Source organism: Heptranchias perlo, chromosome 21 (assembly GCF_035084215.1).
Source record: "Heptranchias perlo isolate sHepPer1 chromosome 21, sHepPer1.hap1, whole genome shotgun sequence".
NCBI lineage: Eukaryota > Metazoa > Chordata > Chondrichthyes > Hexanchiformes > Hexanchidae > Heptranchias > Heptranchias perlo.
The window spans coordinates 27,199,730-27,213,264 of NC_090345.1; the positions used below are offsets into that span (position 1 = coordinate 27,199,730).

At 36.7% G+C, this 13,535-nt stretch overlaps 1 protein-coding gene across 3 annotated transcripts in view; it reads left to right on the top strand.

Moving 5' to 3' along the window:
• Window positions 1–13,127, top strand: part of dock1 (dedicator of cytokinesis 1) — a 472,808-nt gene extending 459,681 nt beyond the window's left edge. For all 3 annotated transcript variants that reach the window (XM_068002361.1, XM_068002362.1, XM_068002363.1), the window contains 5 exons: window positions 1,323–1,468; window positions 4,469–4,667; window positions 6,212–6,356; window positions 11,396–11,541; window positions 12,129–13,127. In XM_068002361.1, the coding sequence (XP_067858462.1) occupies window positions 1,323–1,468; window positions 4,469–4,667; window positions 6,212–6,356; window positions 11,396–11,541; window positions 12,129–12,221 (729 nt within the window). In that variant the 3' untranslated portion in view covers window positions 12,222–13,127. The remainder of the gene's footprint in view (window positions 1–1,322; window positions 1,469–4,468; window positions 4,668–6,211; window positions 6,357–11,395; window positions 11,542–12,128) is intronic.
• The last annotated feature ends 408 nt before the right edge of the window (window positions 13,128–13,535 follow it).

The following is a 13,535-nucleotide window of genomic DNA, read 5'->3' on the forward strand; positions in this document are numbered from 1 at the left end:
AAGTTTGGTCAAATAGGTAGGTTTTAAGGAGTGTCTTAAAGGAGAAGGGAGAGGCAGAGTTTTAGGGAGGGAATTCCAAAGCTTAAGCCCTAGACAGCTGAAGGTATGGCCCCCAATGGTGGGGCGAAGGAAGTGAGGATTTACAAGAGGCCAGAATTGGAGGGTACAGAATTCTCGGAGGGTTGTAGGGCTGGAGGAGGTTACAAAGATAGAAAGAAGCAAGGCCATGGAGCGGTTTAAACACAAGAATGAGAATTTTAAATTTGAGGTGTTGCTGGACAATGAGTCAATGTAGGTCAATGCGCACAGGGGTGCTGGGTCAATGGGACTTGGTGCGAGTTAGGACAGGGGCAGCAGAACAACTCCATTATTATATCATGCGACTGCCAGGATGGTAGAAGGTGAACTAGATGGACCTTGTTCTTTTTTCGTCTAACAATTCCTATGTTCCTATGGAACTGGGTGAAAAGCATTTCAGAACTTAGTGAAAAGCATTTTGGAACTTAGTGACAGAAGTACTCCTCCAGGTACCATCAATGAACCATGTTGGCTGGGGAATCTTCAAAGTGCTCGAGTACTGCGGAGCTGACTGGTTCAGATATCAGATTACCAACTGTGCTACAGATGGTTGACCCAATTCCAATTTTCCGTAAACAAGCATGTCTTCTTGGAATCAACTTGACCAAAAAGTTTACCTTCCCTACCCCCTTCAATTTCACCCAAGGAAGATAGTTACTATTTGATCTTAGACAATAGATACACAAATTTGAGCTGTCACTAGATGGATAGCAAATACCAGGAACTTCTGTCAAATGGCATGGTGATTAGTACAACTCACCATAAAATATGTGAGTGCATTGCCATCATCCTCTTGACACACAGTGTGTCCATTGAACGGTGGCTCCATCTGTTCTGGAGATTCAGCAGAAACTGCTTGGCTCTCTACAACCCAACCACAGAACTTTAGATGTCTAAACACATGTTCTCATACCAGGCAAGGCCTTCTGGTGGCTACTGTCCCAAGATCAGAATTTCCTTATTAGCTATAAGATGGCTATCTACTTTCAGGTTGGTAAAAGGACCGATTTTGATATAACAAAATATTATTTAATACATCTCTTGTAGATTAAACCTGACAGATTAATTCTGAGTGTTCTCATATGTTACTGAATCATGTTCACGCTCAAGAGGATTGAAATGGCTGTGTACAGAAACATCACATTTACTTTTAGAATACAGTTAATATTTGTTAACAAAGCAGTTACCTTTAATTACTTTTAAAAGGTGGATGTATTTTTACTATGTAAATCTATTACTTCCAGTCTTCAAATCTGGATGAGCGCAGAGGAAGTCGGCCTCGTTCGATGGTACGATCCTTCACAATGCCATCAACTCCAAGACCTCTATCAGTTGCATCAGTCTCCTCCATATCATCTGATAGTACCCCGTCTAGGCCTGGTTCTGATGGGTATGTTTTGGAGCTAACGTGATTATTTTTTAAAGAAATTTGACAAGTATGATGACAACAGATACTGCTAAGCAAAGGAATATTCAGGTGCATTATGGGCCTGCCCCTATCAGAACCTTGTGCTAGAAAATGGAAGAGGAAAATGGAGCCCAAAGGCCTAAAAATCCAGCTGGTGAGGAACAGAAAATGTCCTTACTTACTGTTAGGGTCCTCTTCAGCTTTCAGTCGGGCACACCTCAGATCTCCCTCCTTCCTCACTCACATCTGAATGTTGGGCCTGTACCTGATACAAGCACAGGCCCAGCTCCACCTTTCCACAGATCCTGAGGTAACATAAAGGGTGCAGTGACCTGGCATAATGGAAATCTGGAACACTCTTCCCCCAAAAAGCTGTTGAGGCTAGGTCAATTGAAAATTTCAAACTGAGTTTGATAGATTTTTGTTAGGCAAGGGTATTAAGGGTTACGGAACCAAGGCGGGCAGATGGAGTTAAGTTGCAGATCAGCCAAGATCTAATTGAATGGCGGAACAGGCTCGAGGGACTGAATGGCCTTCTCCTGTTCCTATCTTCCTAATGGTTTTCCTCCCTCTTTCTCCTGATCTTTATACAGGGTTGTATACAAATATTGTGAACTGTAGGGTTCCCAGAACAGATCCCTGTGGAACACCTTGAAAAGAGAATTAATGGAACAGTAAAGGGAGGATTTAAACCAGTACAGTGTAGGGGAAGGGTAAATAAAACAGATCAAAAGAAAGAAAATTGATGGCATCAGTAGCAGAATGATCAAATAAGAAAGGCAAGTTTTGAAGTATAGGTTTAATGAATTTAAATAAATACAAGGAGTATCAGGAATCAAGTACTGGAGTTGGAGGTATATGCAGCTAGCAAGAATATTGATATTGGCATCCTGGAGTAAAGGATGGTCAAGAGCTGAAGCTGAGGAGGTATAAAATATCTCTCAAGGATAGAACTACAAAAAGAGTTACATTATTGATAAGGAATGATAGAGAAGCTGTAGGAAGGATTAATATAGCAGCAGAAGGTATAAGTTTGAAACAATACAGATAGAACTGATTAATGCTAAGGGCAGCAAATTATTAATTGGTAATTGCTATAGGATACCCGAGAGACATGTAGGGAGCTGCTTAGGCAGATAAGGACGGCTGCAGAGAATGTTAATGTCTTATCATGGGGAAATTGAAACATTCTGGAGGTGGAATGGACAGTTGAGGACAACCAAAAAGGAGTTGTGACAATACATGCAAGTTCACAGACACTCACGGATTGACATATGAGACCGGCTACTAGAGCAGGGAATATGTTGGATATGTTGATTAATAATTCACCAAAGCTGTTTAATAAGCTGGAGGTTAGTGAACATCTGAGATGTAGCGACCAGTGTAGTAGATTCTATACTGTTCTCAAACTAATACCAAAAACTACAGCTGTACAAGACTTTGGAAGAGCAGATTTTGGAGCCTTGAGAAGAATCTTAAGGGAAAATAATTGGGAAACCAGAATCGAACAGAAGAAAAATGTATTTAACGCTATTATACAGGATGAGCCGTGAGGAAAGTAAGTATATTCCATTTCAGAGGAGAAAAATAAAATCTATTCCACAGTAGTTTAATAAGGAAGTTAAAAGGAACTCAGAAACAAACACAACTACTTAAAAAGATACAAGGAAACAAAAATGAGGAGAATTGGTATTCATTCAGGGTACTGTGGATGGAAAAAAAAGTATTAGCAAATATAAAAGACAATCACAGAGGATAAGATGGATCCAGAAAAGTTTTACAACTATGATAATAGTCAAAAGAACTTCAAAGAATAGGTGGGTGCATTAAAGGATAAATTGGGTAAAAGCAGTTATAGATCATTAGGATCCAGGAGATGTATTGAATACGTTCTTCACATCAGTTTTCACAAAGAGGACTGATGATGATGACTATAGACATATTCTAATTGTAGTAAATGGGTCTAAGCAATCCTGCAACCTTTGAGAAATTAATACTAATCTATTAAAATGTTACTGAAATGACAAGCTAAAAATGTACCTGATATCCTGATGCTTCCTCATGGTCACATCTGCTGGAACTCCATGTTTTTCTTTGCACATATGATAACCACTGGTCGTGATATGATTTCTAATTGTAACAAAAAAAATTGCGCCAAATGGGGTTCAAAATTCCTCTTGGTTAAAATAAATAAATTTTCATTTTCAAAAGTGTCATAAGGTGTCAAATATATACCCAAGGCTTAATTGTTAGGTTTGCATTAGAAATGAAGCTATATGGTACTATGGAAATTGATTTTGACTGCCTATTACTTTTGCTTATGAAAGTCATTAATAACTTATGATAACAGTTCAGGTTGTTACATCATTTATTTCTTATGCCTAAATTAGAAAGCCTTAATGCTTTAATCCATATCATTTATAACCTGTAAGAATTATTCTACGGTACAAATTCCAAAGTCATCTTATATAATCTTGTTTTGTTGCATGTAAAGGAATGGCGTTTGAATGTTTTTACGTGAAATTTGTGAAAATATTGTATTGCACTCATTTTTAATATTCATATCAGAATAATTAATAAAACATGTTTCAGAATGTATTGTAACATGCTAACATTCAATTTTCTGAGTGGAGTTATTATCACCAGCAGTTATGAGTCACTGTCAGCATTAAAATAATGCAGAATGGAAAATCCAGGCTGTGAGTACTGACCTTTTGGGACTTATTTCTACACCTCATGAAAATAAGCATTTAAAATTAAGAAGTAAAAACTGGTAAACGTTCTTTGGATTGTAATATTCTGCAGTGGAGTTTTACCACTTTGAAACTACCTTCAGAAATGTTTTGTACCAAGGGAAAAAGTTCTGTGTTTTAAGGGTCATTTTCTTTAAATTACAGGCTTTTGAATAGTAACAGCGAGTTTAAAGAATCGGACAAGCTATTTTGCCCTAATTTTTTCATTGTTCGATATTTCTTATTTTAGATTTATTCTCGAGCCCCTCCTTCCAAAGAAAATGCATTCAAGATCTCAGGATAAATTGGATAAGGATGATGTGGACAAAGACAAGAGAGAGAGAAAAAAGGAAAAAAGGAATAGCAGACACCAAGAAATGTTTGACAAAGAATTTAAAACTACTGATATTTCTGGCCAGTCTACAGAGGCAGTGATTCTCTCTGAAACGGTAATTGCAGGATAATTTATGAACTAGGAGTTTCTGTTGACTTGTGTATAAAGTAACTGTCATTTAAATATTCATTGTTCCTCCTGACTACTTAAAATACAAGTTCTGAGAACCATGAGATAATTAGGAGTTACTGTTTTAATGATTGCAAGAAACATTTTAACATTGCCTCATTTGTACTTACAAAGTACAATGTAACATTATAAAACTGAGCAGTTGACATTGAAAAATGTACAGTAAATTGCTATTGAAAATTCTGCATTTTTTAAACCTTTGTTTTATGTCACTTTTAAAGGATTTTTCTTGAGTAGTGAACAATAACAACTTTAATGTCATAATCAGATTACCAAAAAGGAATAATGGTTTTATATTAAATGTTCAAAACAAAGTTGTTTTTTCCAGTACATCAGAGATGCTTAATGAGGATACACAAGTGCCTAGAAAAAAATATCCCTGATAAGTGACGGTAACTGCATGGAAAATGCATCCGCTATTGAGAAATTATGAAAATAGCATTGATAAATGAAACAGGTTCAAAACAAAATCACAGAAGGTGAAGCAAATTCAGGAGAAGGGTGTTTAGATCTTTTAGATTCCTTCAGCTGGGCATTTATTTGGAAACAATCTTGGTAAAGCAACATGCATTAAAGAGTTCTATCCATGTTAAGCATCAAAGCTTCCCACTAAAAAAAATGTGGGAACTAAAATAGCAGCCTGCCTCTTGTCCTATTAATCAGAGGTCCCATTTAATTATGTGGTGTGTAGTGTGTCTGTTTTTAAGAGGAAGTTATGCACCTTGTCCAATTAAGTTACTGCTACTTGTAATAATTTTACATAGTAACATTATCATGTTACAGTAATAGTAGGAAGGTATAGAATAAAAGCCTTATGATATGATGTTGTAAGGACCAAACTCAATTGCAATCAAAAACAGTATATAATATTGCCAGTTGTTCCTGCTATTGCATCAAATAGATTTAGATAAAATGGAGATTTAAGATTTTGTCTTTCAACTTTTGCCCCTCCTTTCTAAAAAGTTGTAACGCTTACTGGGGTATAGTTGCAGAGTAGCTAGCAATTCTCAAGTACTCTGCTATTTCTCATGTGTGAGCCTAGATGATGAGTGTTGGTAGGTTACATGATAGTAATGGTATCAAAGTCAAGCCCAGTCCTATCAGAAGTGAAAACTTTGGCTGATTTTATTCCCCTCCCTAGCTTGCGACACTAAGTACAACTGAAGCACCCCTAGTGTCACCCTCACTGAGATCGCAATTCAGACCAAAATCAAACTTGGGGCTGCCTGGTCTGCCTGGCTCAGTACCACAGTGCATGTGCCCACTGAACCATCAAGGGGAGCCCTAGGACTTATAAACTTGTGATATTAACTGATATGACATTATCAGGTTATCACTGCAGAAGAAACTTATTTAATCAGCAAAGTAGCAAACCCTCATCTTCTGACCTTTACAATGTCATATGATAAGCCATTCATGCTTTGTAAAACTGTAGTTCTCTTTATGATACAACTTATCTCTTGTTTTCAGATCAGTCCATTAAGGCCACAAAGACCAAAGAGCCAAGTGATTAATATAATGACAGGTGATAGACGGTTCTCTGCATCACCAATACCAGTACCACCTCCAGTAACCCCCAGATCCAAGTTATATTTTTCCTTACAGCCTGGCCTAAGTAAGTACTGTGATACACCTCAGAAGGAGTTATGCTGATATGAGTTTTCTTGTTTTTCATAACAGTTAAACTATTCAATAGCACTGATTCTTAAGACAAGGTATAGAGAAGAACTTTTGCTGAAGTATTTTAAAACATAAATAGTCTGTTGTTTTAGATTTTAGTTTAAGCTGAAAACAATATTGTATGCTATTCAGCTAATGTTATCTTAGATCACAGCCTACTCAGGACTACCTTAGTCAATTTAACATTCATTGATCCCATGCCCACGTTACTGGCTGAGCAGTGCTTGGTTTCAAAATTTGGATTACTAATGACACACCCTCAGCACACCTATTTTCATTGCCTTCTGTAATTGCAGCGCACAATCTCAATGTGAGTGATTCAATAGTTAGAAGGTAACATTGACCGCCAGAATGTCCAAACCTGTTTTTGACTTTGCACAGAGACACCTCAGGCTCATGCTTGATCAGGCATTGTACACCCAGGACAGACAGCAAGATAAGTGTGTGCATGAAGTATTGGTAAGATCAATTCCTTAAAAATGCATCAGTCAAGTCACATTCTACATTGGCTCACAAAGTTGACGGGAGAGGCCTTGAGGCCCAACACAGCCTCCTGCGCCATCAATTACAGATTAGCCCGATTTTCAGACTCCTCTACAAGGCTGTCAATTTTCAGCAGTGACCAGCAACCAAAGTGTCTAGGTCCCGAACCTGCACCCAAATGATTACATCACATTTACTGAGGCAGCCTTCAGCACTCTCTAAGTCAGAGGTGGCTCAGGCTGCTCATTAAAACCAGCATGTATTGAAATGGTAGAAGAGCAAAGCATCAGTACAGGAAATCCCTTTAAGGGATTTATTAAGGTTTTGTTTAATTTAATCTCCTCGGCCATCAAGATTTGGTCTCATTATACAACCAACTTCATAAAAGTCAGCGAACATGGTGTTGTATCAGGAAGGATCATCAGTCAGGTCTTTGACTTTGGTTCCGGCGCAGGGCTCAATGGTCACAATAGCAGATCAAGAGTCGTCTAACGTAAGGAGTGTCAGTGATCCTTCAAGTCTTCTGAGGCATTCTTGAAAGGAACATAGGAACGGGAGTAGGCCATTCAGCCCCTCGCGCCTGCCCCGCCATTCAGTTAGATCGTGGCTGATCTGTACCTTATAGTGCTCTGGTCAGACTGCATCTTGAGTACTGTGCCTAGTTCTGGTAACCAAGACATAAGGGATTCATTCAAGTTCTAGAGACACAAGGCTGATCCATAATGACAAACATCTGAGTTATGAGGAAAGATTGGAGAAACTTTGGCTTTTCAGCCTGGAAAGGAAGAATCTAAAACGTGACAGTATAGAGGTAATTAAAGAATTGGAAAAGGTAGATCCTGAATATTACTTTAAATTAAATTTCAAGACTAGGACAAGGGGATGCAGAGTTCAAACTAGTAAAAGATAAATTTAGAACTGATGTCAGGAAATGTTCTTTGTACAGAGTGATCAATATATGTAATAGACTTCCAAGAAGATTAGTGGAGGCAACAACTCTGGAATTTATTCATAAATAATTGGTTGCTGAAATAGAAGCAATTTAGGAGGATCTTTCTGGATAGATGAAATAAAATGGATCAATTAGCCTTCCTCATCCCTAATTATCTTGTGATCAATTACATAAATTTTTAAATATGGGAAGATACAGTGATAAAGTTGTTCTTGGAAAAAAAAAGCATATGGGTTAGCAGTTTTATAGATATAAGGGCATTGAGTACAAGAGCAAAGAGGTAATGCTAAACCAATACTGATCTAGTATATTGCGTCCCGTTTTGGGCAACCTACTTCAGGAAGGAGTCAAGGCCATGGCGAGGATACAGAGCGATTTATTCAAATGATACTAGGGATAATCGACTTTAGTTATGAGAAGACACTAGAGAAACCAGAGCTCTTTTCACGAGAACAGAGAAGGTTAAGAGGAGATCTGATGGAGCATTCAGCATTATGAGAAGTTTTGATAAGGTAGAGAAAAACTATTTCCACTGATGGGCGTGGCAGTAACATAGAGGGCAGAAATTTATCATCACCTAAAGAAGAAAGGGAGCAGTAAGGAGGATTTTTTTTCAAAAAGAGAACTGTTGGGAATTGGAATGCCCTTCCTGGAACAGTGGTGAGAGAAGAATCCGTAATTAGCTTTAAATGGGACGTGGATAAATATTTGAAAAAGAAAATAATTGAAAGGAAATGCGATTCATAGATAGCACTTTGAGATCCAGCACAGGCGCCACCTATTGTGCTGCAAAATTCTGTGTTTCTGGTCTGCCAGTTGATCTTGTGCAAGATTTGACCTTGCAGGATGAATATCAATCAATATTTGAGTGAATCAAAATAGTTCATATATAGGAATCTTTATTTAAAAGGATTTCAGATTTTCAAAGTTGAATTATTGATCCTTGGTTTTAATGCTATCTATACCATTTATAAATGGCATTATGTATGAATTCTGTATGTGGAGTAGCACAGTAAAGTTCTAGACTGAAAATATATTACATAAGGTTATGCCAAATAGCCAGCATTATGACAATAATTATATTATTTCCCTTTTGGTTTAACAGTTAGTAGTGTATCATGCATGTGCTAGGAATTTCACTTTTAAAACATAAACTCATTAATGTCACCATGTATCAAACCTCTTCATTGTTTAGCTAGTTCTTTAATGTAATGCAATAGTATCATCAAAGCAAGTGTGGGTAAGTCTATAAGTATATATGTTTTGTTCTTTTAATTTGTATAATTAAACATTTTTTGGAAAATCTTGCAAAATAACAAAAAAAAAGGATTTGTTGGAAAGAGTTTTTATTTAGAGGCAGCACTGTCTTTATACCTGGGAAGGAAACAGTTGTGCATCATTTTACCTGAGAAAGAATAATCAATATGGAAAGAATGAGTCAAAATTAATCAAATTAAGACACTCTGAAATGTTCCTGCGATTTAATTTTTATTTGGATTTAAATTAATTACATCAAGTTAAACTATGGCACTAAAGAGTCACAAATCCCCAGGAGCAGATGGTTTCCATCCCAGGGTTTTAAAGGAAGTAGGTGAGAACGTTGCAGAAGCCCTAACTATAATCTTCCAAAGTTCTCTCGATTCAGGAACCACTCTTTTAGATTGGAAAATTGCACATGTCACTCCGCTATTTAAGAAAGGTGAAAGAGGGAAACTATAGATTAGTTAGCCTAACATCTGTTGTCGGGAAATTACTAGAGTCTATAATTAAGGACAGAGTGACTGAACACCTTGAAAATTTTCAGCTGATCAGAGAGAGCCAGCGTGGATTTGTAAACAGTAGATCATGCCTGACGAACCTGATTGAATTTTTTGAAGAGCCGACTAAAGTAGTGGACAGGGGAATGTCTATTGATGTTGTTTACAGGGACTTCCAGAAGGCATTCGATAAAGTCCTTCATAAGAAACCGATAGCTAAAATTGAAGCTCATGGAATTGAGGGCAAATCATTGACCTGGTTAGAAATTGGCTGAGCGGCTAAGGGTAGGGATAAATGGGTAGGTACTCAAATTGGCAGGATGTGACTAGTGGTGTCCCACAGGGATCTGTGTTGGAGCCTCAACTATTTGCTGTATTTATTAACGATTTAGATGACGGGATAGAGAGCCATATATCCAAGTTTGCCAATGACACAAAGATAGGCAGCATTGTAAACAGTGTAGATGGAAGCATAAAATTACAGAGAGATATTAATAGATTAAGTGAATGGGCAAAACTGTTGCAAATGGATTTCAGTGTAGGCAAGTGTGAGGTCATCCACTTTGGACCTAAAAAGGATAGATCAGAGTACTTTCTAAATGGTGACAAGCTCAAAACAGTGGAGGTCCAAAGAGATTTAGGGGTCCATGTACGTAGATCATTAAAATGCCATGGACAGGTACAGAAAATAATCAAAAATGCTAATGGAATGCTGGCCTTTATATCTAGAGGACTAGAGTACAAGGGGGTAGAAGTTATGCTACAGCTATACAAAGCCCTGATTAGACCCTGGAGTACTGTGTTTGGTTCTGGGCACCGCACCTTAGGAAGGATATATTGGCCTTGGAGGGAGTACAGCGAAGATTTACTAGAATGATACCTGGACTCCGAGGGTTAAGTTACGAGGAGAGATTACACAAACTAGGGTTGTATTCCCTGGAAATTTAGAAAATTAAGGCGTGATTTGATCGAAGTTTTCAAGATAGTAAGGGGAACTGATAGGGTCGATAGAGAGAAACTATTTCCTCTGGTTGGGGAGTCTAGGACTAGGGGACATAGCCTAAAAATTAGAGCCAGAACTTTCAGGAGTGAAGTTAGGAAACACTTCTACACACAAAGAGTGGTAGAAGTTTGGAACTATCTTCCACAACCAGCAGTTGATGCTAGCCCAATTGTTCATTTTAAATCTGAGATTGATAGATTTTTGTTAACCAAAGGTATTAAGGAATATGGGGCTACGGCGGGTATATGGAGTTAGGTCACAGATCAGCCATGATCTCATTGAATGGCGGAACAGGCTCAAGGGACTAAATGGCCTACTCCTGTTCCTATGTTCCTATTGGAATAATTTCGTGGTTTGGTTAGAAGTAATATTTTATTATTTGACAGAGTAAAGTCACTTGCTATATTTTCCTGTTGCATGGTCAAACATGAGTAGAATTTCTACTGTTATAGTTGCTCACAAATGACTCTAGTAGAATTAGTGTTGCTTATTGTAAGAAATGTTTAATCTTTACATTGGTTCTCCTTCATAATATCTAACATTTTCACAGAATATTGTATCCTGTTTGTAGATGTATTATGTTCATGAATATTGTTAATAAATTAAATTATGTACTTGCTCATTTGTACATTATTTTGTTAGGCTAGTTAACGTCTTGAAGGCAAGAAATTCAATCAAAGAAGTTACATTTTACAATGTATTTTTGTATATAGAAAAAGTTACAAACCAAACGTATCCTAATTAAAAGTCCAACATCACTTCAATCTGTTCTTTTCTAGATATGGAGCTAAATGGCGCAGTTAGTTCTGAGCAGACTGGAATACCACCTCCTCTTCCTGTCAAAGGCAACAGTGGTGATTATGGAACTCTGACCGATAGTCAAGAACTTGCCATTCCTACCACACCACCCCCACATCAATCCAGGGTAATCACAGATCTAAAATTAGCTTATACTGTAGCAAAATTTGTCTCTGTTCCTTCATACTTGTAGCATATTTTAAAAGAACTATCTGTATCCTGATAAAGTTTCAATTTTAATATTTCCAGCAAGTCCCTTTAAACACAATTGACCACTTTACTATGTTAATTAGAATAAAACGGTGTAAAGTTGCATGCTGCTTTTAGTATGTTCAATAAACTGACACTAAACAACCTTAATCAACTTTGCAAAACTAATCTTACATATAGCTTAACCACTTAAAATCTATTGAATGGTATTTTGAAGCATTAACTCTTGACAATAGTAGCACTTAAAAAGAAAAGTCAATCTGTTAGCAGCAGTTTCACAACCAGACTTTTGTAAATAAAATTGACTCTTTTGTGGAACAAATGTATTGTGTTCTGTGTTATAGAAAAATAAGTATGTTTGATGGCATTGATTATTCTTGATGGCATTGAATGTATTTAAGTCCATTCACCACTCAAGATTCAATTTACGCCAAGGTCACTGCTGGAGATGCTATAGGCAAAAGAGAAATGAACAGCTCACTAAAATGACTTTCTTTCCAACAGCTCCCTCCACCTCTACCTAGCAAGACACCTCCTCCTCCTCCTCCAAAGGCAGCTCGGAAACAAGCATCAGTAGATTCCGGGATTGTACAGTGATATACTGATGCTGTATCCAATACCAATTCCAGCCTACACAGTTCCCTTCTGAAAGGCAGAAAATGCAGTCAGTCCCATTCTTTTTCCTTCCAAACTAAGAAGACATACAAAATGATTTACCTCATTTAACTCTGCACAGTCAACAATTGCAGTGATTCCATTTACAACAATGAGACAAAAAATATGTACTTTAGCCAACAAATTCTGCTGCTGAGTTTTAAATATTAACTAATACATATAATTTGCATATAAATGCTAAACAGCTGAAATGCTATAATTGAAATTTCTTTTGTGCCGTAAAAGATTGAGAATGTTGCCATAGTGGATGAAAATTTCTGCCATTTGGTTTGGAGACTGATTTAATGACTCTTGCATTAAAAGCACATGAATATATTACTTTTCTTGGTTTCAGTTTAAACAGCTATTCGACAGTTAATTCATTCTCAGATATGGAACTTTGCTTACTTTTCAAATAAGACGAGTAAAGTAGTAGTCTTTGAAACAAATTACTGCTTTGTCCATGGAGTGTAATCATTATGTACAGAAGTTTGTATATATATATGAAGCTGAAAATTTTAAAACTTGTTTTATGGTGTCAACATTTATTACAATTGCTTAGTGTAATTCTGCAAATGGGTTTATTTCTAATAAGAGCTTTTAGATTTTGAAGCTTATTGACTGTAAACTATTGGTCATATTTTGCTAAAGATCATGTTTTAGTTTTATTTAATAGGGTCAAAAATGGGAAATGGAATGTGCCAACTAACTCTTTCTACAGTTCTTTTATTATGATCTTGTCTTTTCTAAAAAATATTCTTTAGCATTTTCTGTAATCATGATATGAGTGAAACTAGATTATTCAGAATTCACTACTGACCCCAAAAATAAAAACAAAAGTTAAAGTTTTATTGTCTGAAATTTTTGTTGTCTATTGATTAGATTTGCTTTGCCTGGTTTATGTCTCAGTTCTAAATAACGAGTGCCACCATTAGTCTAACATAATACTTTGAGATCTGAAAAATCTGTGCTATTTGAAAATGCAGGTGTAAAATGTTTCCAATTTTGTTTTCATGAGTACAGTACACAAAAGATCACATTTTGAATAAATGAAGTATTTTAGCTTAGATTTGTCTGCTAGATTCATAGATTTACTTTTCATCTATACAGGCAAACTATAAATGACATCCTCCCAGTTGGAGAGGAGCAAAGTATCAGTAACTTAAGAGAACATTTGGTGCAGATAGATAATTAGGTATAATACAGAAACCTTCCAAAATATCAAAACAAAAGAAACAAGTACCCATTTTGATCAAC